General features: G+C 42.0%; 1 protein-coding gene across 1 annotated transcript; it reads right to left on the bottom strand.

The window, feature by feature from the left end:
• Positions 1-491: 491 nt before the first annotated feature.
• Positions 492-22,061, bottom strand: YWHAQ (tyrosine 3-monooxygenase/tryptophan 5-monooxygenase activation protein theta). Its single transcript, XM_030235499.2, has 6 exons — positions 21,899-22,061; positions 20,493-20,871; positions 5,607-5,730; positions 3,060-3,223; positions 2,601-2,696; positions 492-1,562 (listed from the first exon to the last, which is right to left on the bottom strand). The coding sequence occupies exons 2-6, from the start codon at positions 20,784-20,786 to the stop codon at positions 1,503-1,505; spliced, it is 738 nt and encodes a 245-aa protein (XP_030091359.1). The 5' UTR covers positions 20,787-20,871; positions 21,899-22,061; the 3' UTR covers positions 492-1,502.
• Between the last annotated feature and the right edge of the window lie 5,240 nt (positions 22,062-27,301).

Consider the following 27,301-nt stretch of genomic DNA (forward strand, 5'->3'; position numbering starts at 1 on the left):
GAGGGAAAACAGTAACACTAAATGTAGTCTAAGAACAAGAGAAAGCAGATCATGATGCAGCAGCACACAAACTAACATTCTAGAGCACGACCAAGTCCTCTGCATTATTAAAAATGTAGCTGGAACACTGTAATGAGATCCATCAGGAAAAACACAATAAGAGAACACAGCAGAGAACTCCAATAGATTACAAAAATTTGCATCATTTAGATGGGATTATTTGCAAGCCATGAAAGAGTATCAAGAAATTTGGTATCTTTTCTTAGTTCATTACTAAGAATTTCCTCTAGTAGATTTAGTTATTAACAAGTCCGCATGCCAGATTAACTATGACAAGTTATCCAGGGTATTTTTTTTAAAACAAGTTCATTTAAAAGCAGACTTTTAAGAAGTTTACAATAAATTTGAGAAAGACATTTCTAGCACAAGATACTCACTTTTCAAGTTCAGCCCTTAAATTATTATATGGAATTGTTACAAGTCAACAGTAGTTGGTTTATAAAATGTAATTTTATTTAATGTTACTTTGCTGTTACAGAGGGCATAACATTTTCACAAGGCTTTTTTGGGACTACAATCAATGATTAGCAACACACAATAGTGGTCCAAACTCTCTAACAATCACTGGACAAACTTGACACCTTCTCACATGTGCACAAACCTGCATGGAAAAGTACTAAATTTTATACTTGGACATGTGAACTTCAATTGGTTTTCCCATTCCAGTGTATTAAGAAATGACATGCACTTTAGTCTGCCAAAAAGCACTGCCTGTACTCCAGCAGTAACATGCTGCTTCTAATACATAGTAAAGTGAATACCAGAACTACAAAGGCAGGAGTGTAAGTGAACTTTTATTGGGAAGGGATATCAACTTAAACAGCAGCAACTGAAGATTAAGAGAAGCCCCTGTTTTTGAACACACAAGCTTCTGTATTACATGATACGGGAAGCAACTCAATTTGTGGTTTTCCAAACTTTAAATGCTCAACTTGATCTGGCCCAGAACTTCCATATTCCTACTGAAACAAATACACAGTAGCATGTGAAAGTCAATTACAGAAAGGAAACCCTGCACAATAAGAAGGGAATGTGGAGAATTAAATGCTATGTGGAACACTCTTTAGTTGCAATTAACTACATTTTCATATCTTACTGTAATACAAAACACAGTCAACTGGCAGGAACTGGTTCAGATTTGTTTTTAAATACCAGGTACACTTTAGTCCGCTACATAAGTGTTTGGAAGTTACTTATGTTTATATGAAATTAAGCTATTAATACTTTTCTACAGCAGTAACCGCACACCAGGAAGGCCAGGACAAACACAAATCAAGGAATGGAGTTTTCCCAAAGCTGCAGTGTGAAAAGACTATAAATTGATTTCCATACACATGGATGGGTTTTCTTTGCTATAGGAAATCCAAGTGGAGCTATAAGGAATGGAGACGTGTAAAAAGGTTTTTTGAGAAGGAAAGGGAGAATGACGCCCCATGTGCAGTTTAGTTTTCTGCACCTTCTGCAGCATCACATTCTTCTCCTGCACTGTCTGATGTCCATAACTAGAAAGAAAAGAAGAAAGTGTCAGCTTTCAGAAGTGCAGCTTGAATTCCAAAAAGAGACAACTACTGAGTGTAAGGAAATGATAATGAGTTAGACTTAAGGATGCCCACAAAGTACCAGTGCACTGGCACTGCACAGCCCTGGCTCCCAGCACTTGCTGGGGGAGAGGTAACTGGACAGAGCTCCCCACACACAGGGCACAATGAGCTTTTCCCCTCAGGCAGAGCAGACATGTTCTCTAAGGCTCCAGCTCTTGTGCTTAACAGTGAGATGTGCCATCAATCCCAGGTCGTTCAACAGCCCCAACAGCAGCTCCAAGGGCAACTTCCATTTCAAACACAGCAGTCTAAATCCTGCTAGTGTAGGCTGCCACTCTGGTTATCAAAGCTAAGCACTTTACTCTGCTAACAACAGACACTTCTACTGAATAGCTACTGCAAAATAATAATTGTTGTTGTCATTTTAAACACAGTAACTATTCAGAGAGGATATTCCCTGATAAACTGCCATAGTTGCATATTTTAATACAACTTAGTTGTTCCATAAAGCACTTTTCTTAAATGTTTTATTATTATAATAACATAAACAAACTGATTTTATTCTTAGTACACTGAAACTTCAGAGCTTTTGAATGAAAAAAAGGACAAGTAAAGCAAGCTACACTGGATGTACACCAGAAGAAACTTCATTTTGAGGTAGTAACCAAAAAGTTTGAGTAAAATTCCCTGTCCTTTAATTCCTTGTCCTATCTTATATATTAGGTTGGGCTGAATGCCCCTTCTCCCATCTACCATAAAGGCCATCACACCAGGAAGAATGTGAGCTACCCAGGCTGCTATTCCAGATTACACAGCACAAAGCTGGATATCAACTTGCACAACATTCAAACTAAGTTATGAAAAGGTATCATAGGCAAACAGCCCAAGTCAGTGCTGTTCTTTGTGTGAGAGGAAAATAAAGGTTTTTTTCCATCACAAATTCAGTCTAAGCAAACACCTGGAGAAAAGAACCAGATAATACATAAAAAAGCAACTTACTGTTAGGTTGTCTCTAAGCAACTGCATGATGAGAGTACTGTCTTTGTATGAGTCTTCATTCAGTGTATCAAGTTCTGCAATTGCCTCATCAAACGCCTGGAATAATTAAATCATCTTTAGCCTTTCTATTAACTGATCATTAAGCAAGTAGAAGCTAAACCTATCAGAAAAGGTAGCTTAAAAAAAAAAAAGCAACATCAGATGTTAACGACCTGCTCTACTTGAAACAAAACCATACTTAAGACATAATAAAAGTTTCCCATGCTGCTGAAAGTTTAAGTCACATTGTAAATACAGCCTGCTTGTACCCTTTAAATCCCACTAACAATATGAGCTAGGAAACCAGAAACATGATCATTTCATTCACAAACTTAAGAAGCAATAATTCATACAATTTTAAGCATAAACTCTCTTCTACTTTCCCTGCAGGCATACTGGAAAAAAAAAAAAGTTACTTACTGTCTTTGCCAGTGTGCAAGCAAGCTCAGGATTGTTGAGAATCTCATAATAAAATACAGAGAAGTTAAGAGCTAGACCCAAGCGAATTGGATGTGTTGGCTGCATCTCCTTCTTGCTGATATCAAATGCCTCCTGATAAGCTCCCTGTGAGTTTTCTATTGTTTCTGTGAAAGAATGACAAACAAAGTGGTTTTGGGTTCATTTAAATTTTTTTAAAAATATTCCTACCTCGATCACTCCATTAGTAGGAGACTCTACAGAGCTGTACGTAAACCTGTTCTTAGGAAAACAGTGCACTTATTTTAATCAAAGTAATCACTGTACACCCATGTTAAGTACAGCTGCCACACTGACAAAGCACAAGGAGCAAACTAAGCTACTACAGAGCAAAGGTATTCAAGAGAGATAAACACACAGAACTTGGTAAACAGAAGAATCCAAGACTACTTCAGTCTTCCGGGCCTTTGGTACTTTGGGGGTGGGGAGGGCGGGGAGCATCTGTGCATTACTTTTTCTACAGAACTTGTACTTCATTCCTTTCTCAGGATGGACATGTTCATGTCAGTTATGTGTGCAGAGTAAAGAAGGCCCAATTCCTTGAGGAAGCTTGGAAGGCATGAACAGTGTGTTCCTGAAAAACTGAAGGTCTGCCTCCAAAATTTGCGTGTAGACAGGTCAAGATTAAAAGCCCCAGTGTTGTGCCCAAAATAACTGGGATAAACACCACACAGAAAAGAGATTACCAGATCAGAGAGTACTTCAGGAGTGCTACCCATAATCTATTCCAGATTCACTTCTGATAGACAACCAAAGGGCCAACAGCCCCCCCAAACATGCTGCAGAATGAAGGAGACTGCAGGAAAAGAAAGGTCATTGTCAGAGCTCAAAATACTCTGTGAGGGAGCTAGCTAGAATTGGCACTTCTCCAGCAAATGCTGGTAAAAGAACTTGGTAAGTAAAATTTAAGTATTGAAAAGAGTCAAGACAGCTTTGGATTTTCCAGTATTTGCATAGTAACAAGTCCTAAAGGACTATCCATTTGCTGAGAACAGGGGAAAGAAGACAAAAAGCTAGGAAATCTAGTAGATAAATTAGCTTGTAAGTACATAAAATATATTTGAAACTGAGAAAATAAACAGATGTTTTGAGGGGGAACATCAGAAAAGTATAAAGTCTTAAAGTTGGCAAGAAGTTAAGCAGAAAAGTCAGCATGGTGATACACAAACTGTAACTTCAGAGCTAAACCCCAGCAGGATCTGCTAACAAGGCTGTATCAATGAACCTCTCCTACACTGTATCCCCTATCAGCATGTATGGCTTTTAACTGCAGTCATTTTAGCAAACAGGAGCTGGCATTTCTATGCTTGGACAAGCCTGGATTTGTAGCTGTTGCTTGAGACAAAGTATAAATCATGATCTTTGTGAAAGCAAAAGGCAAGTTTTCTCTGCTACCCATGGACTTGCTGCTGCTACTTGAATCAAATTAAGGGTTAAGAATTTCTGAATGCAACACATTAATGCAAAGGCTTTTACTCCATTCTGTATGTCTTAATTTTTCAACCTGAATGCTCCAACAACAGAGGCAGACTAACAAAGCCTGAAGAGACAACCAGCCCCATCCTCCCTCTGTGCTCTGCAATCAGGTTTAGGTGGCCAACAGGGTCAGGTCCTGTCATGCCCAACCCCAGGGGACAGACACTGCAGAACCCACAGGTTCCGGCAGTCCCTCTCCTTTGTGTCACAGCATTACTGCACAACTAATTTTAGTTTGTTATGTAGAAACAGATCACTAGTTTATGCCATAGCAAGAGTTTTTAACATCACAACACTATCTGCGCACTCTGCAAGACAGTCTTAACAATTAATTCAATTCATTTGCTCAATACAGAGTTAAACTCTTGCCCAGAAGAGGTTCCTGAGGTACTTACAACTACCATGCACCTGTTCTAACTCCCAGGAAAGGTCTACAGTCTCAATATGCCCAGTATCAAGTGGCAGTTTCCAGCCCTTTCCTGCTGAATCCAAACAGGCAAACTAAAATTCCCATTAAAATCAATCATTTTAGAGTACAGCTCATGCTTTTTTGCTAGACTATCAAACTAGTAATTTTGTGGCTTCTTTATAAACACAGGTGACTGCAATAAAGTCTGCTTCACAGTGAAATGGTTAAAATTTGAAGACCAACAGGACTCTACCATAGAGTACAAAATGTTACAAAGATTTGTTTACTCACCCCAACCAACTTTATTTTAGTAAAGAACTACAAACAAGCAACATTAAATATATTAGCATACCTTCACCTACATTGTTTTCCAAAAGATTTGAATAAGCATTTTGGAACAACTCTTCAGGAATTTAGGGTAGATGACAGGAACAGCAGCTAAAATTCCCTGGCATACTTAAGGTCTAGTCAGATTTTTCTCTCTGTATGAAAACCGAACATTTCTGACTGAAGCACAGCTAACTCACGTGAATCTGGAGTCTGTGTATTTCATTTCACAGCCCCTCACCCACGGAGCAGAGCTGGGAAAGACCCAAGGGACTTACGTTTTCTGTCATCACCACAGGCAACCTCAGCAAGGTATCGGAAGTAGTCTCCCTTCATCTTCAGGTAGAATACCTTGCTCTCTGGATTAGTTGCATTAGCTATTAAATATTTGTCCAAGAGCTCCTGAAACAACAACAAAACACACATTGACACATTGCAAACACCGCTGCAACTAAGTTCAATCTACTTCTCTCCCAGATTTGAGTTCAGCCAGTTTGAATGAACTCAAATGTTTACTACAAGGCTAAACAGACTTCTAAGGCATTTTAGACAGATGCACACTTATTCCAACAAACTGAGTATAGGCACAACCATTACGATGAACAGCCAACTGGCCAATCAGACCGCAAGTAACAAGGAAAGGTTTACTGATGTACAGTTTCAGGACCAAGTTTAGTTTCAGGATATACACTTCTCATTTCAAAAACATTGCAAATGAGTAAGCTTTTACTGGAAAAGCAAAACACAACAAAGAAAGTTTCAAAGCTACTTTTTTTTCCATCAATTTTGTTTATTAGACTTGTGATAAGGAATTTCCAGACCACCTACCATAGGGAGTCAAGGATTCAAATCCATTCAGTCAGCACTCAACCTCACCAAACTGCACCAGCTCTTCACAAGGCTCTAGAGGAACACCTGGCTCCAACACAGCAGGGAGGCATCCTTCATATCTGCCTTGCCAGTCCCAGAATGGAAAGAGCTATACAGTGCTCTCCAGCACACCTTGAGCTGCTGCAAACACCACTCCCCTTGTTCACAGCTCCCGTACCTGATACCAGAAGGACAAGGAAAGGTTTGCAAGCCTCCAGCAAGAGAAGGTAAGTCTCTCTCCAAGGCTGCAAGTCATCCTAAGACAGGGGTGAAGAAAGGAGAGAAGAGGTACAGGACTTTCCCCTAGACAACAGGGTAGTCCAGAGAACTGACAAGCAGCAGAGCAGCTTCTGGCTGACCTTGCCCCTGAACTCCAGAGATTTTACCAAACTCATTACTACAACCACCCATGTTCTCCAGAGTTGACAAAAGATGCAAATGAGTTCAGAAACACCCAGGGAAACCCTACAATACTCAGAGAAACTTCACAGTAGGAATGTAAGTGATAAAGATCTGCATTTACTTATTTGGAAAGTAAACACAACAAAAAAGAAGCAGAAAGTTTCCACAAAGCTTGCATTTGGCTAGTTAAAATTTTTGTTACAGGAACATGTATCCAAATACATGAAGCAGCTACTAAGGAAACATTCAAGGAACTGTTAGCTTTCTGCACAAAAATGCTTAGCACTTTAATTGAATACTAGAGCACTATAAGCAAAACAAGCTAATTTTAGATACAAACTTACTCCCTATGCCCACCACCATATCATTATTACTTCCTTTAATGATCAATAGCAGCAGAGCAGCCCAGTTCAAAGTGTTTACTCAATCCAAGTCCATTTGAGGTTTGGCAACTATTTTTAAACTGACACTTTTAGTAGGGTACTTTCAATGGGGTTAAAAAAAGCATTTTTGCATCCAAACTGTATGTGTCCCATGGATGTAACCATGCAGTGCCCAGACAAGCTCCCTCAGAGATCCCCACTAGGCAGTAAGGCAAGAAGAGAGTCATACCTGCCCTTGATACCACCCTGGAGAAAGCAGCAGAAGGTAAGATAATACCAAGCCTGACATACCCCTGCACTTACCAAATCAGACATTTTTAGGAGTTTCTGTAAGCCTATAAAACCACTGCCAAAGCCTAGACACTGGCTATTTGGCAAAGGCCTAAGTGAGGAATCTGTGTAACAGTTTAACACAGCCAAGTATGCAGGGGCTTGAGCAAACATATAGAACAGTACAGCTCACTGGTGTTATGGAAAAAGCAGCAAAACCGTAGGTCTGTTTCAAAACAAGAGTTAAAAGGTAGTAGGCAGACTGGTAACACAACACTGTATTAATACTGTTCTTGTGCATGAATCATTCCATATTAGAATGAGTTATTTCCACTCAACAGATTTCTGCAAAGAAAAAAACATTTTGGCTGAATGTTTTCTTGCTGCTTTTCTCCTATGACAATGTCCACGTCAGCCATAAAAGTGCAACACTACACAAACCAGTTTCAGTCTCAGTGACAAAAACGTGGTAATGTCAAGTCTAACATTTAAGTTTGATTTTCCAAGAAACTGCCCAGAATGATGAAATGTGACACATAATACACCTGTGGTTTAGAAAGGTTCCTTAAATCCATGATGATCAAAGAGTAACCACCAGACTTCAAAAGCCATCCTATGGGTGGGACTGCATTAAGTAGCAGAGATGTGACCTATCCATGTGCTCAAATTAATGGTGCCACAGTCTAAGGAGCACTGACCAGACAAGCAGTGAAGATACTATATAGCATTTTTAAACCGTGTATTTTGCAAAACTGTATCTCTGATTCACCTTTCAAATACTGAAATAAAACTTTCAAGATGTTACAATTATATCAACAAGGAAACAATTAGGCATTTTTCTTTTATGCTTTCCAAAACACAGAAATTTACTGTATATTTAGCACGCAAAAAGTATTACCCATTTTATTACAAAATTCTGTCTTTGGAGGCAGCTCTAGAGCTGATCTGGCTTATAGCTGAAAAATACTTAACCCCTGGAATCTAGTGCACACTAAAGAATGTTTACAGGAAAGCTTTAGTGTGGCCAATTTAAGCCAAATCTGAAAGCTACATTCCTTAGAGCAACAGTGCCCACTTTTTCCTCCCCCCAAATGGGGTAGGCCACACACTTTTTCTGGGAATATGAAAGGATTTTGCTGTGCCAGCCCTCCACAAGCAAGCAGCACTGTGGCCTGTGTGTCAGCGCATCCCTAAAATGCTGCCTTTGTTATGCACATCTGATAACCAGTGGCTCTGTCCAAACTTCCAAGAAACTTAAGAGAAAAATGTGATGCAGAGAATGAGCTGCAGTTTTTCAGACAGCAAAGAGTGGGTTATTTCCTAGGCACTTCTCAGATGGAGAAGCTCAGTAGCCCAGCAGCTCTCACTCCCAGTTCATTTTAAGGGCCTCCTAATCCTTACATAACACAAGTAAGGAAGAGAGCTGTGCCTTTTCCTTCAGCTAGGGTGGAACATTCTCATTCTGGACTTTACATATTCAATTTTGTTTTTTTAATAGCCTTAAATGGAACAAGATCTCATTTATAAATCATGTAAGTTAGAACAGAATCCAAACAGACTTTGAGTGAAGCTGATTATTTATCAGGCCAGATGTTATTCTTTCAAATCAATAATTTATTTGGTGTATTTGTATGAGCCATTCATCTCAGCATTATCATAATTCCTTGGAAGGCATCTTACCCTCCCTCTCAGAGAAAATGTTGGTGGGGCAGTGAGAGCAGACAGCACAATAAGCCAAATTATTTGCTTTACACTGCTGTGAGTCAGTAATAGCCAGGAAAACTCACAATTTCCTGCATCTCTTCTCTCATCTCTCCTCACCTAGACATTTTTACCTTTCCAGCAGAGAGAAATTAGCCAGGAAACCTTATTTAAACATCAGCTGATATTAAGTAAAATGACTACAGGCAGTCGAAGCAATGAAGCAGACCACAGAGAACATCAAAGTTTTTGTGATTTTACCTAGGCAGAGACAAGCACTGCAAGAGGTATGATTCTGGGATGAAGTAAGGAAGTACTACAGACTGCCATCCATGTCGCATACAGTGAATGTGCCCATCCCTTTTATGTATTAAAATACAGATGCCACCATCACTTAAGAATTGCAGCTCTTCCCATCACCTTCTAAACCAAGCCTTGAAAAACCAGCAATTATGTGCTCTGCAACACAAAACATGCCTCAGAAGCTGCATGAGAGCCATACAATGCCCGAGCTGCTGATCTGCCCTGATGGGGGGTGCCTCTCAGAAACAGGAGCAGTATGAAGATGCAGGAATCAAAGCTCTATCCTCAAACCAGACCCTTTGTGTCCCACTGCAGTTGCATTACAATAGGTGTGCAGTGTGACAGTCTGTGGTTGGTAGCTGCTGCCTCCCCCACAATGCCATATTACACACAAGCGGCATGCTGGTCCTCCTAGAGTGTGACAAGATTTCCCACTCGACTTCTCCTAAGTGTTGCTCATCCATCTCAGTTTATTTCTACCTTCACAGTGTGATAACACTCTTGTCATCCTAACAGCATCATAGTCTCATATATGACATTCTTTTCCCCTCCCATGAAAGGAAGGCTTATTAATCTATTATAGAGATGCCAGCAACAAAGGGCTAACACTCCCTGGAACAGGTCTGCAGCTGCCTGAAGAAGCCATGGGAAGAAGGCTGGGAGCCTGGCAGCTAGATACTTCTTCCCCTAAAAGCTGAATTTTATTTCTTTCTCTCTCCATCGGCAAACATATTCCTCTCCATGCAAATGAAACTTACATTTCAATTGCCTTTTTGGATCCTTCTCCATTCTACTCTTGTTCTTTCCCAACTAGGTAAATATTCTCTCAGTCCCCTTTCCCGTCTGTTTAAGTAGGCTCAAGGGTTGAGCACGTGCTAATCACTGACCACTGCAATTAACCTGAGCCAGAAATACTAAGTCAGTCAGTCTGCTCTCATCACTTCCCAATTTTTTCAGCTTTATGAAAAGCAAGCCCTGAAGGGATGTCAGGCATACCTGACACAGACAAAGCAGCTCCCCGAAGACAGAGCTCCTTAATAATTATTTGTGGTGTGTGCATCCACCCAACCTCTCCTTACTATACAGTGTCACACCTCCCCTGCAATTCATGCTCCAGTCCCACTCCACATATGCTTTCTGTTTTCTCTTTTCGGGGCAACGCCTCCTTGAAAAAGCTGACATCATAACACAAAGCCACCACTCTCTCCCCACCCAAGCCTATTTTAAAAGGCAAGACTAATTGAGACATTAACTTCAACCACAGTGTACACTAAATACTTTCTATACAGTTTAACTACAGGGTAGGTTCAAGTGGCAGAAAAATACCACTGCTATCTGGTCTGCGCTGTTCTCTCTTCCTACATATCCAGCTATTAAAAAAAAAAAATCACAACAACAAAGATGAATTTGAGAAAAAACCCATCTAGAATATCCAACTGACCTTTTAGCTTCTTTCAGTTGTGCCATTTAGACTTGAACTTCAGTAAGAGTAGCAAGTACATGAGTGTAAGTCTCCTCTTCTATTCCAACACCACTAGCTAGTGGACATATTCTTCACACTTGACCATTCAATACCAGAGGATAAATGTGAACCATGTCAGCTCCAGAGATTATCTACTCATCACAACTAGTTTGAGGCCAATTTTCAAAGGATATTAAAGACAGCATGTGCCGAAGTACAGACAGAAGTTCTCAATGTGGTAAACTCAAGTAACCCAAAACATTTACAATGTCACCATCACTCAGAGGTCAACACCTATGACACGTCTGGGTCACAACATCAGCACCAAGTTATTTTATGTTATGCTATTAAAAGACAGATCTACATTGTCACTTGCATTTCTCACTGAGTACAGTTTATCATTAATCTTGTTCCACTAAAAGGAAAAAAGTCAATATAAAAGCAACCATCAGAAACAGCAATGCTCTCCAAAAGTTTGTCCCATAAGTTAAGCTGCTGCATGGTATTTAGCAAGGAGTGTGTTGATGCTCTAAACAGCTGGCACAGAACTTTCTGAATGAAGTCTATGTTGGATAAAGTTTGATTTTTCAAGTCAGACTGTTTCAGCAATACCCTTGAGCCTTAAGCCCATATGTCTTACTTCAAGATGTTTGAAATTTCATCACCATCTCCAAATTCTGGGAATGCAATTTTAAAAGCTATTTTAAAAAGTGAATATCGTAACAGTTTGTGTGAAGTAATTGGCATTTGCAGGTTTTAGTAATTTAAAACAATGTCCTTCACCTGGCTTGAACTCATATTAGACTAAAAGCAGCTAGAAAAAAAACCAAAATCCTATAGTGGTAATTTTTTGACAGAAGAACAAACTAATAAATATCAATACTTATAAAATAAAAAAAAAATATATTCCTCCTCATTGCATAATGAAAAAGTTCAATTATATGGAAAAAAAAGAAAGAAGAAAAAGAAAAATAAACCAAGTTGAATTTCTGCTCAGCAGCTCTTAGCTGTCCAAGTGTTCTCAGACCTGCCAGCAGAGGAGGTGCTGTCATTCCAGAGTACCAATTTTTCACAGGTTTTACAGGAACTAGACTGAGTTTCATTGCTGTTTCCTAGATGTTTCTTCCTTTTCTGAACTGACACTGAATGTTCTCTATTTTGAGCTCTAAGTGCTTTTGGGTTGTTTTGTTTACCAAGGAGCAGAGGGCCAGGAGCACGGATGTTACCTGGGTAACAGCAAGTAACTGATTACTTAATGTTGTACCATACACTAATTGGCCAAACCCCACAGAACCAAAAAGTCACATGCAAGTGAAGAAACTGTTTCAAAATAAACCTACTTTGAGACAAGGCTCCTAAAAATAATGCACAAGGCACAGAGCGCATGTCAACACTTCTTCTAGCAAGTTAACTCACGACCCTGAAACATGGATTCAACATCAGAGTCCCATCTAGATGAGCAGCCTGCGTCTCACAGGAACACCATGAGTTTATGAGGCTACATAAATTCAGCCAGGCCAGCAGCATACAAAATATTTGGAAAAATTATTCAGTCTCAAGTATTTTTGATGGAAGCAGCATAGACAGAAATGGTTTCCACCCCAACTGCACTCAAAAAGCAAAGCTAAAGTGGGTGAGGCAGCTCAGACCAACATAATCACCTAATATAACTTAAATGTGAATTTAAATATATCAAATATTCCGAAGTCTCTGACAGCACAGATGATTGGTGTGGGCTCAGACCTTTCAGTAAGGCTTCTACTCACAAATAACTGCCTGCTTTAATTGTCTAGCAGAGTAGTATTTAAGACTTCTTGACTATTTTAAGAAAAATCAGTCATTCCAAAGTGCACAGTATGACTCACTGAAACCTAGGTGTTTTTTAACGTTCAGCAGTTGTTTTCTTGACAGGAAAGGGAGAGTCCCCTGCTGCAACAGTAAGATCATTTTACTTTCAACAGTGTAATTCAGAGGAACTGAGTTCTTCATCCTTCAGGATTCAAGCTCTATGCATCAACTCCTTTTGGGAGAACATCAAGTGATTTTCACACAGACCTCTCCAAACTAACAGTGTTTCAGTTTATGTATTGAGGAAAATATGTGTGCACCTTTCCAGTAATGGCATGGCCTTAAGATGACCGGACAAAGCACTACTGAAAGTAGAGACAAATGTACCTGACATGAAAACAGAGAGGGTGACCTAATTCATCTTTTCCACTTGGTTCCATGTCTTTGTCTATATAGTTTTAAGAACTGGCAGCCAATACCTAGGATTGGCCCTGAATGAAGTATCTGGAATCTCACTTAACAAATGCACTGGAAGTCTGAGCTGCAGCATGTCTGCCCACACTATTCCCACCTGGGGCTGAGATTAATTTAATCTAGAATTTACACTCACTGCTTATACTTTTCTTCAAGTTAGAAAGTTCTGTGGTCCCCAGAGAACTATGTAAGCCAGAAACTAGAAGTTCTCCCTTCTATAGATTTTTCAGACAAGATGAACAATCCAGTGAAAGTCAGAGAACTGTTTAAGTTTCTATGGAAGACCCTGAAGTTTTCCAGTTTCCCCCCATCAAATGTAGAAATGAGTATTAAAAAAGAAGCCATTTATCTTTTCAAAAATTATAACTTTTTGATGAATTAATGGCTATACAACACAGCCAAAAGCTTTCAGGAAAAATTCGTTGGTATCTGACATATTTATCTCAAATTGACTCTAACATTCTTCCATGACTGCGTTTTACATATTTCTAATTCCTCAAAATACTTCCAAGTGCTCTTCTCTTCTTAGCAAATACACATTTTAGACACCAAATCCTTCCCTTCAGAATCCTGGCCATCTAAAAGCTTCTTTCAGCATCCATTCGTGACATTGCATAATATGACTGAATGCAACAAAAATTTTCATTTAAAATTTTAAAAATATGCTCTGCAGCGACAGAAGCCCAAAGGTAAGATTAAATCACTGGCCAAGGTATAGCTAGACTAACAGCACTCAAGAGGAACAACAGCACACAAGAGTTATGTGGTCTTAAGGTACATGCAAAGAACTAATTTTGACTTGTTTTAGTTCTCATCTCTCTTTGGGAGTTCTTGATCAGAGGCTTGGGATCACTGAAACTCAAAATGGTAACACAACAGATGCACCTTATTCCCATTGCATGGTGTGGCTTGGAAAAGCCTTTTGCATCATCTGACTTTATTTTGAAGGAAACCCAGAAACATATTATTTTACTCAGTCTATTGGAACTGTGATTGGGAACGTGCCAGTAATTAGTTATTCCCAAAATGAGACAACCTACAACAACTTACTGAAGAAGTTTTGTCCAGGAATGATGTGGCTGTCAGTCAGGTAAGAGTATATATAGCGTATTTAGAAAAGCTATTATTAAAGCAAATGCAAATTCTTCTGTTTTCAGAGCTGAACGCTACTCATATATCAGGCTACTTCAGTGAATGGATCATATAAGTTAAAGGAGAGAATAAAGAGCAATAGAGCCAATAATAAACCCTTATCAATATTAGAAACTGGTAAATCAAACCCTTGATTACTTTAACAAATTTAGAGAAAGGTACAAGCAAAATCATAGCAATTCAGGACTTCCATTTCGTAGATCTTGACACCTGATATTTTGGTGGGTACACAGACTACAAGATGTGAAACTCAGCACTTAAATTGTTTTGCTGCCTCTCCTAAGTGCCTAGCTCACACAAACTGGGCAGTATTATAGATTTAGATATACAGAATGGATTAGCAAATGACAAGCTTACAAATCAGCAGTATGCACAGCTTTAGGGTTCTCATGTTGGTTCCAGCTTCCTGGGATGCAGAAAGGATGATGAGGAACTTATATACTCCTCCAATAAACTTGGTAGAGCTATACTGAGTACCACAAATGTGGTGCTCAAGAATAATTACTTACCTTACCTTTGTAACAAAATTAGCTTCAACTTTACTGGCAGTAAGAAAGCACCTGGCCCCTCAATTTTGAAGGCCAAGAGCATAAAGCTAAATATGAAAACATTGATTAATGAAGCATGTACCTTCACCTACCAAACTTACAAAGTATACCCATGCACTTTTACCAGCCCTTCTTCTGCTGCTTTCCTCACTACCTTCCTCTGAAAATCAGGCATACCCCCCACTACTGAAACCAGAATACCAAGCTGCAGTGCCTGTACAGAAATGGTACAATCTACTCCTTTAATACTGTGTTAAACAACCCCAATTTGCGTCATGTTAAAGAAATCAAGTGTAATAACCTTCAAACTCAAGTGTGTTTTTTTCCCATCAAGCTCTCTCTCTCTCTCTCTCACATACAGGCTTCTGTGTTTTTCTTCAGAAAGGCATCTCATCACATTAGTATCCAAGGCAGTAGAAATGCCTGTGAGACAACTGTCTAGCAGGTAAGAATGACAGTGATTTACAAAATCTGTTAAAAGCTTCACTGCATTAGCAGAAAAAACAGAATTTTTGGCTTTGTTGTTCAGTTCAACCTAGTGAGCACATCCTACTTTCTCAAGGCCACCAAAGCAATAAATGTCTTTCAAGAAATTTAGTAATTCTAGACAGCATTCAGCTGTAAGGGGAGGGGGCAGCAAGCAATAACTGCATGGGATGGAGGCTGCAGCTACCATCAGAATTCCATGAACTATTCTCAGCTAGACTCTTTGTTCAAGAACCTCAGTGCACTCTAGGCTTTGTTTCTGCAAGAATCAGTCCCTTTTCAGAAATTATTAAGTTTCCTTTGCACAAGAATGAGGATTCCAGCAGCAGATTCTAATGAAAGATGACAGAGAAGGTAAGAGAAGGTAAAACTATTAATAAGTCAAGTTCAGATCTAAATTTCAAGCATATCACACTAAAAAAAATTAAACTAATAAGTTCCACAATTCTTACCACAAATATGTTGATGGTTGCTACAAGTTGTGCTAAGAACACAAAGGAAAAATCATCTCTCTCTCTCCACAAATTACTTTTCACACAAAAAAAAAAAAAAAGATTATTTATTCTAAACTATTCATTCAGTTCACATTCAGTCCACAATTCTGGACTGACAAAGAAGCAACATTCCCAACCTAACTTTTATGAAGTAGCCTTTCCTTTTAGTCGGTCACTTAAGAATAGCAGTCCCTTTAACTTACAAAAGGTTAAAAGTAGTACTTGAAACACTGTCTCAACCCCAACTAGGACAACTAACTCAAGTCAAAATGTAATATTAAGTGATTAGCATGCCTGATCTTCAAAACAAAACTGCATACTACACAGTTTCCTGTATGAAAAGACTGTATGTAATACCCTTTTATTTATGGGTTTCACCTCTATACCACATATATCTCTGTACAAATTCCCTCTCTTCCCTGATAATAGGAACACAGAAACAAAGAATTCACAAGATACCAAATTTTGACAATTGTTTACGCAGGATCATGAAGCTGATATGACAAATTCTGAATATGACAAATTTCTACATGTACTTTTCTGTAAGCCAAAAGTAACAAAGTAATAGGGACGAAAGAGGGCTATGGTCAAAGTTATTCATCATGAGACATCAGATATTTTAGCAGATATGAGGAATCTATTTGCTACTGCAAGAAAATGCCAACTTCACTTTCAATGGACCTCTGAACTTGTGCTGTTGAAACAAATTGCTCTAAACACTACCTTCTACCATGGGGATTTTTGTTCTATTCATTTTAAGTGACTGACTTTAGAACAAGATCTATAAAATGGATAATAATCAGAAGTGGACAGATTTTTTTACTCATTTTCATTAGCTTTTATTGTTTCTTAAGTATGTGAAGCAGCAGTAGGAACAACATTGCAACCTTGGGGAGGAGGGAGGGAGGAAAGAAGGAAGGAAGGAAAGGGGAGCTGGCAAGAGCAACACACCAATACATGCTTTCAACAATTAACAGTAAAATCTCAGAAGATCAAACATCCCATCAGCCTTAAGACAGTAAAAATACAGACAATAAACACCTATAGCTCAAAACTATTTCATTGCAGGCACTGCCACAGGGTGGCAAAAAGAACCAACAGCACAAGTAATGTGACTGCTCCTTCATTTCTCAGAGTTCACAATGCATCACTCATTTCTAGAGAAACAAGCCAACATGGGCCTGACACAATACAATGTAAACACATTTACAGAGTACACTGTGAAAACTGATGTTGAGAAACAACTTAAAAGCCTCAGGTATGTAACTTTTCTACACAAATTTTTTTAAGAATATTTTAAAAACACTTTAACACTTCAGCTAGAGACAGAAGTAACAATGAAGAAACAGCTGTTTTCAAGTCCTAATGACTTTGCATATTCATCAAAATTTTAACTGTGGGCAAATAGTTACCAAATCTTATCTCTATTACTCCACGAAGAGCTCCAACATATTAGAACCTAGAATCGGAATACACACAAACAGGCACAAAAACCCTCAAGCTGTAAGTGGAGAGTGCTTCCAGGCAAGGGCTGCTGTCTTCCCTGCCTTCAGGTTACTGCTCTCTAAAGAACAAAAGAGCCTGAATGCAACACAAGTTTTAGCCCTGCAAAAACGACCAAGGCTCTCAGAAAACCCACCAGTTTAATCTGCTTTCCCAGAAAGTTTCCAATTCAAAAGTTAACTTTTTAAAAAAACTATAATCACTGAACAGTGGAATGTGCACATAATTAAGCAGACCTTATACTGTGTGCTCCATCTTCAAAGTCTCCCACATCATTTCACTAATTAAAGGAAAGTTGCTGCTGCATCCACCCATTCTACATAATCTAGTATCTGTCTTGAAATTACTCAAGTCAAGAAAAAGCAACATGAACTTTGTGCTCAGAGGACAGGAATCAACATAGTGCAACTTTATCCTGAAAAAAATTAGGTTGCTAACCTGTTTCTTTAGTCAAAGAGAAGAGTTTCAAGAACAGTTCTAACTATGAGTCATAAGGGATGAGTCAACATTAACTCTCTACATTATCAAAGAATTAGTCCATCAATACAGGGAGTTCAGCAAAACCTCCTAGTATACCTTTCAGATAAAACATTTGTACCAGTTGTTTGATAGCCATACCATTTCTCCGTTAAATCGCTACTCTCATCTGAAAGACCAGTCATAAAATTAACAGCTAAAAAAGCATTAAGATCATGCCTACTTGCAAGATGGGCAGTTAAAGAATGACAGTTAAACAATCAGTAAAAGCTTTATTTTAATGTATATATCTATATGCAGATACCTCGTAATTTTGAATGTTTGTATTTTAGTGGTGATAAATAAATTTAAGTTCTTTATCAAACCATGACCTGAAACAATGCCTACTTAACTGGCTTGGGGCATTTTTCTGCAGGAAAAAAGGTAATTACAGAATCCACGTTCCTGCCATTTTAATTAAAAAAATAAAAAGCAGCATTTTTAATGCTAGCACAAGTACTTCTACATGAAGATTTAGAAATATGCCACACCAGTAGTTAAAAAAAAACCTTTTGAAAAAACTGTTAGTAGTATGACTAACAGCAGTCACACTCCACCCAACACACCCACCCTTGCTAAATCCAAATACTCCAGATGACAAGCAACCTTTCCATACTAGTTGCCAGCAGTTGTTACAGTTTAGCTGCCTTCCTAGAATTAAAAAAGCATCTCTGAGATTCAGCTGAAGGGATCTGAAAAAGCCACAAGCTGTTACCATAGTACTAGTACAGCAGAAATTATCATTCAAAGGAGGAGCCAAAACCATAGTGGGGCTCAGCTTTAGGAAACCCATCCTTTGTAACGCCTGCTCCTCCTGAATTCCAACCTCTCACATGCTGACTCACGGATCATAGGAGTGGTAGATGGAGGAGGAAAGGGCGGGAATCAGAAGAGAACAGAACTGGACATGGCCCTCAAAGGAAGAGTAAAAAAAAAAGAAGGCTTGCAGTAAATAGCCAACATCTCCTCGTACCAAAGGAACGCAACATCTCTGCAGCAGGTCTGGACAGGACAGGAAAAGCATGCTCAGCTGCAGGTTTTGGTCTTCACTACTTCCTGCAGCCTTGCAGGCCGGAAGGGGAGAGTTGCCAACAGGCCATTGCTGAGAACAGAGAATGACTAGAGTGCATTGAAAAAATAATCTAGCACAGGAAGAGCTTGCTTTCCCTACACTAGATGTCTGTGCTAGCACGGCTACCAGAATACCTGCTGGCCACCATCAGACGGGGTGGATTCTGTAGAGACACTGTGAAGGGGGTCAGGTCACTGCCTCTCCCTAAGGAGAGACAAGTTCCTTGTCAAAATGGTACAGCCAGTATGAGATTTTATGCATCACCTTCTCCACGGCACTAGATTTGGTAAAAGGACAAAGGGAGATTAAGAAGTCAGAAGAGTGAGCTTTACATGGAGGTCCCAAGAAGTTAATTCTGAAATGGGGCACTGAGTAGAGAAAGAAGAGTGACACAAATGCTGGCACTTCATCACACAGGGTTCTAGTGAAACTTTTGTCACAGGAAGCAGAAATCCTACAGAAGTCCCATCATTTTCACAAAGGTGTAAGTTTCACAATTTCAATACACCTCTAACTGGAGAAACAATTTTGCTCTTGTGGAAAGCATGGGCTCTTAAGTGTGCTAAGGAATTAACTGATTCGTAAAGCTAATAAATATGAAAATTATTTTCAAGATAACTCACTTTGATTTAGAAAGAAAGAGCAAACCTAGGTGGCAGCATACAAGGAAGCATACAGGTATTTTCAGCACAATCCAAAGAAGCATTCCCTTGTACGTGAGCCAGAACACTTAATCAAGAAGAAAAATCAGTTATTTCTGAACTAGTCACCTTTAAATTCACATCTCCTAAACAAATCTAGAAGAAATTTACCTCAAAATTGTCTATTTCCTTATAGACTTGCTTTCTCCTGGTCTCACACTAGCAATACTAGACACCAAAAAAAATGTAACTAAGAATTACTACTGCATTATGCACATGCAGTTTCTTGCAGATACAATTCCCTGGTCATGTAGAACTGGGTCCATCTGCCTCCACACTGCTGACACACATCTCTTGAGCTCCCACTACAGTTTTCCTATGAACAACATCTGGAATTCTGCTGCTTCCACAGAAATGTACTTCTGGGTGTGATGCATGCTTAGGGTGTTATTCCAGTCTTTACACCTTAGCTTTACATTGCCCCATAATTACTGCAAACTCATCCCAAAGATACCCTGAGAAGTCAGCTTGCACCTAACAAAGACAATTTCTACATGTCTCTTTCCCCCCTTTAATACAGATGTCTAAGTTTGTAAAGTCAAATTTATAACATTCCTCAAAATGTCTCTTGAAGATACCTTTAGAGTATTTTTCTTCATGAGGAAGTAAACAAAATGCACATATTGTTTCAATGTTTGTAGCAAGTTATCAGCTGATCTGAATAAAGGGGTTTTCACATTTTCAGCTTATCTTACTAATAGATTTACTAACCACAGCAGAGAGGCAAAATTCTCTGTATCTCTGCAACTACCTGGTGAAATACTGCATATGGATCACTCCACCCAAAAATGTACCTCACAGACACTCAAAACTGAGTATCTCAAATACCTCTACACATATAGGGGAAACAGCATAGTGCAGTTGATCCTCCTCATCACGGTGACCCATGTAAGGGGGTGTAGAAGTTACAGTACTGACCTCACCTACCCCAGCAAAACAATGTATGATATGCCCCAACCAAGTTCCCAATTGCAGCACACTTAAATACTGCACTTTTTACCTTAAACAAAATATAAGAAAAAACAAAGTCCCCACTTACCAGCACCGTGGTGCAGATGGACCTGAGCTCAGACTCCACCTTCTCCCGATAGTCCTTGATAAGCTGCATCTTCTTGTCACTGGTGTCTGTCTTCTGCTCGATGCTGGAGATGACCCTCCAGGCAGAGCGTCGCCCCCCCACCACGTTCTTGTAGGCCACGGAGAGCAGGTTGCGCTCCTCGTTGGACAGCTCGGCACCTTGCTCCGTTACTGCCTTCATGCAGGTGGCCATGTCATCGTAGCGCTCGGCCTGCTCAGCCAGCTTGGCTTTCTGGATCAACTCGGTCTTATCCATGGTGGCTGGCAGTGGGACAAGAGCAGTGCAGTAGCAGAAGAAGCTGGAGGTGTCACACTATCAACACGAGAATGCACCTCAAAACCTGAGAGAAAGAAGACAGCAACCATGATGCCAGGATAAACACCACCGAACACGATCCTACAGCACCCATTGCAACTCAGCAAAACACGAGAATTTACAGTGAGCCTTGCCTTCCCTTCCCCATCTCCATGTACTCCTCCTGGAGAGACGGACTGCAACATCCTGCCCCCCTTCCATGCAAGGCTACGGGGACTCGTCCCAAGGGCCCATCCCTCGGGAAACCACGACCTAGAAACCCAGGTGGAGAAGTCACACTCGGTCGGTGCTATCCAAGGGACGGCAGCCAGCCGCCCAAACAGTGGAAATAGCTGGTTTTCCATCAGAAAAAAAGTCATCACCCCGCTTTTCCTTCGTGCCCTACGTGAGCATATTAATATGTCCCCTAACAGGGACTCGGGGAATGATTCCTGGTTACCACCCTGCCTAGGGCCCTCGCCCAAATCTCTGCCGCCGTGTGCCACCAGCCCTGCTGGCGAGCGCCGGAGGCAAGCGGGCATGAATGCCGGGACTGGCGGGAAAAAATACATAATAAAAGCATCAAGACGAGCTCGGCGCTGGAGAACACAGCAGGGGTTAAACCCCTCGAGGACCCGCCTCCCTGGGGGCGAGGGAGGCCAGGGCCGCGAGGCCGGGGAGGGGGCCCCGGGCGCTTCTCCCCGCGGCGTGGCGCGGCGGACCCGGGCTTCCCGTCTGCCCCGGCGGCCGCCGATCCGGACCTCGGCGCGGCGAGGGTCCCGCGCTGCCGGCGGGGAGCGCGGCGGCTCCCGGTACACGGCAGCGGGTGCGGTCTCGGGCTCAGCGGCCGCGTCTCCTGGGACGGCGGGGGACGCGGGGGCGGCCGGCGGAGTCCCCGTGGCGACAGGGCGGGAAGAGGAAGCGGCGGCGGGTGCGAAATGGCGGCGCTGGATGCACCTCCCGCTCCCCGGGGCCGCCGAGCTCTCCACGCCGCGATCACAAAATGGAGGACGCGGCGGGAGGAGGCAGCGGAGCGAGACCTATCCCGCCGCCGGCCGCGGGCCCGCGCTCACCTGGGTCCGCCGGGCTGTGGGGCCGGGCCGCACCCGGTCGGTGCCGCGCTCGGGGCTGTGGCGGAGAGAAAGAGCCGCTCCCGTCTCGGCCGAGCCAGCGCTGAAGGGCGTTGGCGCGCGCACCGACCCGCTGCGCGGCCCGCGCCCACGCGACCAATAGCGGCCCGGCCTGCGCGCCAGGCCCCGCCCCCCCGCGCACCGCCGGCCAATCGGAGAGGAGCGCGCCGCCGCGGGGGCGAGCGCGGGCAGGGCGCGAGCTCGGCTGGGCCCGTGGGCTGCGGCTGGGGCCACGGGGTTTCCTCCAATGAGATCCAGGGTGGAGTGACGTCACTGTCGCCATGGTGACGCCGCTACCACCCCCCCCTCTTCCCCCCCCCCTCCCCCGCCCTCGCCGCTTCCCCCCGCCCGGCTCCCGGGACCGGGACGGGGACCGGGACCGGGGATGGGGGAGGCGGCGGGATAAGGCCCGGGGCTCCCTGTGGGAGGGTCCGGCCGAGGCGATGCCCGTACCGGCTGCGGGGCGGGAGCGGGTGGACTGTTGTTCCGCCCGCGGGCGGCCGCGCCCTCAGGCCGCTGCTCCCCGCATCGCCGGCTGGCGGGAGCTCCCGCAGGAGCGGGCGGCGAGCCCGGCCCTGCCCGGGCGGCCCTGCGGCGGGTCGGGCGCGGCCGGGCTGGGAGCGGCCGGACGGCCCTTCCGGAACGAGCCGGACGAAGTCCGGGCGCTGCCGCCGCCAGGTGCCGGGAGCCGGCGGGGTCTGGTACAGGCTCTGCGGGGCTTCATATTCCCGAGTACGTTCCCGGAGCCCCACGCGGGTGAAGGCAGCATTTCCCATAGGCAACGATCAGTATATTTGCTTGTTTTCCCCTCTTGATTTCACCTAAATTCTCTAGAGGTCAGACCATGCTATGACATACCGTAGTAGCGTGTTACCCACCCGTGGCTGTATAAAGGTGAGGCACCTATGGCCGTATGTAGGTCCAAAACGTTGGCTGAGTAGATGCATGACTGGTGTGCACTCACGCTGCCTGAGCCTCAGAGGATGTGGTAAGGACACGGTGGGTTGTGTTGTTGGTCTTGCCGTACAAAATCAGGTCAAATGCATCTGGTGAATCAGGGCTCAGGCGAGGTCAGGTTCTCCAATGTCTGTGCAGTACCCGGTCTGTGCGTCAAGTGATGAGATTTCTCACCTTTGTTTTCAGCATCACCAAATATAGTCATACTGAGGAACTTCAGCATCCAGATGGGATGATGAATTCTCTGAATCAATCTCAGGATGTTACTGTCTCAACTCATAAAGCTCTTGGTCTCTGTTTGGACAAGGACTGGGATTGTGTATGTGGAAATTTGAGCTATACTGTGAACAAAACACTTTTCTTTGTCATTTGAGTTTGGGAAACATTGCTTTATTAGAAAAAGAATATAGAACAATAGATAACAACCTTTTCAAATTTAATGAAACTCAGAAACCTCTCTGGATCTCCCCCAGAAGTTACCTCTTGGTAACTTGCTACAGTTTTAGGATGCCCATTTATTCTTCCTTGTAGGATATGTTCTCATTTTCATTAGTCTCTATTAATTATCTTCATTTACATGAAGTAAAGACCAAAACTGACCAATTGTGTAACAAAACCTTTTTCATTAACACCAGGTCTCTATCAACTAACCATTCCACCTATAAGGCGTGGGTGAATGTGTTTTATTTGAGGAAGGACAGCTGACTTAATTGAGGCTACTTCCTTTGCTGATTCACCTCAGAAATGGGGAAGATATTAAGAATTACTGTCGTAACATTTAGTTCCCATTTCTCTCCCACCTATTGAGAGGCTGCATTAAGAAATACAGACCCAAGTTAAGAGTTGGGAAGTGCTGAGCAGAGCAGTTTGTGTGCTCAGAGCAGTGTGATGCATGTAGACTGAACTCCGTGCACGATTCAGAGTCTGATGTATGTGTGCAGAGCATCTGTGTGGCCTTTGTGTCTGGCTTCAAACCCCCTCTGTGCTCCTTGTTTTTCAGGCTTGGATCTTGTGGGCTAACATGCCATAAGATTGCCCAGCAATATCAATTTAATCACATAGCCATAAGCTCATTTCCCCAGAAGAATCCTGTTGCTGAGTAGGAATGTTGTCTTTTGGGGAGCTTTTCAGAGAAGGGGCTTGAAGAATTTCTTGTGTTTAGATGAGAAAAATAAATGTTAAGAGGAGATTTGATGTCGTCTCAAAGGAAGAGTTAGTGGCATGGATATAGAATTGTTTCAATGGAAGACAAATCTGTGGAAAATGGTCAGTGATGAATTTATACTGTAACTTAGAAGGTTTGGAATTTTCAGTGCAATGAGGCCATGAGACAGTTTCCCTGTGCTGAGAGGAGGAAGCCCATCCACTTAGAAAGAAGAGCCTGATGAGTTTATAAAAGTGCTTATGGGATGTAGTTGCCTGGGATGGCAGGAGAGTAAGCTACAAAAGCTTTCCAAATCTGTGTTTCTTTTACTGCTTATTCTTATACATGCTTAGTCTATGTGTACTTTAATGTACAGTTTACTGGATAACATTATCCTTTATTGAATTAAAAAAAAACCTAATTTCCTGTAGAGCATTTCAAGAGTGCTATAATCTTATTGACCATTAAGGACTTTACCCTTGTCACCACTATGAAATGGTTGGCATCATTTTGTCTTGTGTGCAGGAAATTAAAAATATCAGCACTTCTGGTTACCTGCATGAAGAAATTTAAGCGTTAATTTCCCAGGTGGTAAATACTGTATCAAAGGCCTTCATTTCCAGGGTGGTAAATGCTTTATGCTACTTTGCATGTAGAGAAAGTCCACCTCCCACTGACTTCAGATGCACCTACTCACATTCAGCATCTTAGGAGCTCACACCACAAACTACTCAATCGGGGTGTGGGAGAAAAATGAGGAATATATATAATGCAAATTCCTCAGACTTACATGTGAACTTTACAACAGAGTTAGAAGACAATTTACTAGAGCCTCTGTTATTTGCTATGAGACTTTACTTGCTTTTTCTCAGCAGAACCAGCCCCCTCCATCAAATGCTTTCCATCTCTGCAGCAAAGGAGGTTGAGATGGTACAGGCAGGAGCTTCCTTCTGCTGTCTGTACAACAGATACACGGCAGGTCAAAGTGGCATCTCACCAAGCAAACATATAGCACTGTGAATGAAGCTAAACACACAAGAACTCCCCAAAACAGACTTCTGTCATGGGATTTACCCAGACTACCACTGAACAACAGTATGAGTGAGCTCTTTGGATATGCAGCATGCTCCTGAACTATCCACAATAGTCCTTAGTCCTGTCATGGGGAGCAGTAGAAAAACTTGCTCATTTTGTGTCCTGCCTTGAGTGGGATGGAGATTCTTTACAACTAGTCTCGTGTCTGTTCACTTAATGGCCAGAGAACACATTTTATGTTTATTAAGACCCTGTGTTCTTGTGGTTAGGGACTTTTCTCTCTTGCTCCCATACTTTTCCTGTAATATTCTCCTTATTATCAGCCCCTTAATTTACACTGCTATCCCATCTTATCCCCTTCGGATTCCTACCTTTTGCTCAGCTCCTGCCTGTGCACTTGTTCTCCTGCTGTCATTCTTTCTGTATCTGTACCCTCTGCTCTTCCTTTGTTGTTCCAAACTTTACTAAAACTTCTGGGCAGAGAAGAAGACCTGCTTAGAAGGTCTAGACATTTAGCAGTCTTATATGAGAGCTGGAGTCTTAAAGAAATTGTGCAGGCAAATTTTGGTTAATTTTCCATGAAACCAGTGTAAGACTTAGCTTCCATCTGGCCAACTTCTTTAAGAGTTTAAAGGTACTACTCTGATGGTTGCAGGTGTTGGAATTCTTTGATAATCAAATTGTAATAAAGTGTATCATCCTGGACAAAACTGGAGTTCCTTCTGATTTTCTCTGTGAAAAACAGCTAAACCATTCTGGCTAAAGCATGAAAAACATTCTAAGTGTGTTCATATAGACTGATGTGTGTTTAAGCCTTTGGAGAGGTACTAAACCAGTGGTCATGACTCTTCTAGATAAAGCTTAAATTTACTTAAATTTATTTATCTTGCGCTTGGTTGGGGAACTTAGGAATGAAAGGATAAGATCTCTTGTTACCCTTGTATTTTTTTCTCATATCTTAAAGGTGCTAGAGGGTGGCATGAGTGCTCTTATATTAAAAATAAAAAGTCACCCATGTAAGAGGCTAAAGCATCATTAGAATCCAGTTAAGTGAAAAATAAATGTGAGTCAGTGGGATCAAGCTCTTTAAACAGTAGCCTGATTCCATATTCTAACTGTACTCTGCTGTGAGGAGGCCACAGGACTTCTTAAATTTTTGAAAATACTTGCATGGCTTGCTCATAGCTGGTGTAAACTAATTGCTCCAGAGGACAAGCCTCTGAAGATGCTGATGAATGTGTAGCTACTGCTGGGTGCTGTTATATGCAAATAGTTTTTTTTCTGCTGGGAGAAGAGGGATCAAGGAATACTTGGGTTAGGAAGGTGAGTGTCAGCGTGGGAGGGTGGTACTGAACCTCAGTCTTGCTGCTGAGTGCCATTTGTCTTAAAGTGCCATTTAAGTGGCTTCAGGATAAGAGTATCTCCGTGCTGGGACTAGTTCAGTCATTGCTTGTAAAGGATGGTATTGATTAATATATCTGCTGCAAGGTAAATGCTGCTGTAGTCTGATGTGCTGAGTCAGCTACTGATCATGGTTGATAGGAGTGTCTCAGCCTTTGTCTGACACTCTTCCCTCCTACCATTTCAGTAATTGCTGTTAGATTCCACGCCTGGTTTTGGGAGGTGCAGTTTATGTAACCTTATTGAACATGACAGGGTTTCTCTGTATCCTTTCCATCTATGGCATGTGGTACTGGAGAGTGCAATAGGCTCTGGGGAACAGAGTCAAGCCTGTGTTACCTGGGTGAGCCATCTCCCTACCTCGGAGAGCTTTCCTGCTGGTGGGCCTGTGTGGGAGGGAAGGAAGATGCTGGCCAAACAGAACTATTCCCTTTTTTGTGCTGTTGGCATTAAAATGCAGGTTTGTCTGTTTGGTCCTAAGCAGGTCCAGTGAATCTCTTGTGAAGTAGATCCAAAGCCCTGGGACCTCCACTGTGCTGCAGCTGTCAAGAGACACACGTGGTGGAGTCCCATATGGGATTCCTCTCCAGGAATACCCTGCACTGGTCTAGCTGGACATAAAGCTTTTGCAGATTTCTGTGGGCCTCTCTTTTGCTTTCACTGGCTCTGTCTTACAAGTGGGAGGACACGAGCCAGCTGGAGTTCATGGTATCCCTCAATGTTGAGGGGTATCCTTTTTTTATGGAAATGAAGCAAATACCCTTTTAATGGCTTTTGTTCAGTTACATGCAACTTTGCTAAAAGGTCCC

The sequence above is a fragment of the Serinus canaria genome, chromosome 3, assembly GCF_022539315.1.
Source record: "Serinus canaria isolate serCan28SL12 chromosome 3, serCan2020, whole genome shotgun sequence".
Classification (NCBI taxonomy): domain Eukaryota; kingdom Metazoa; phylum Chordata; class Aves; order Passeriformes; family Fringillidae; genus Serinus; species Serinus canaria.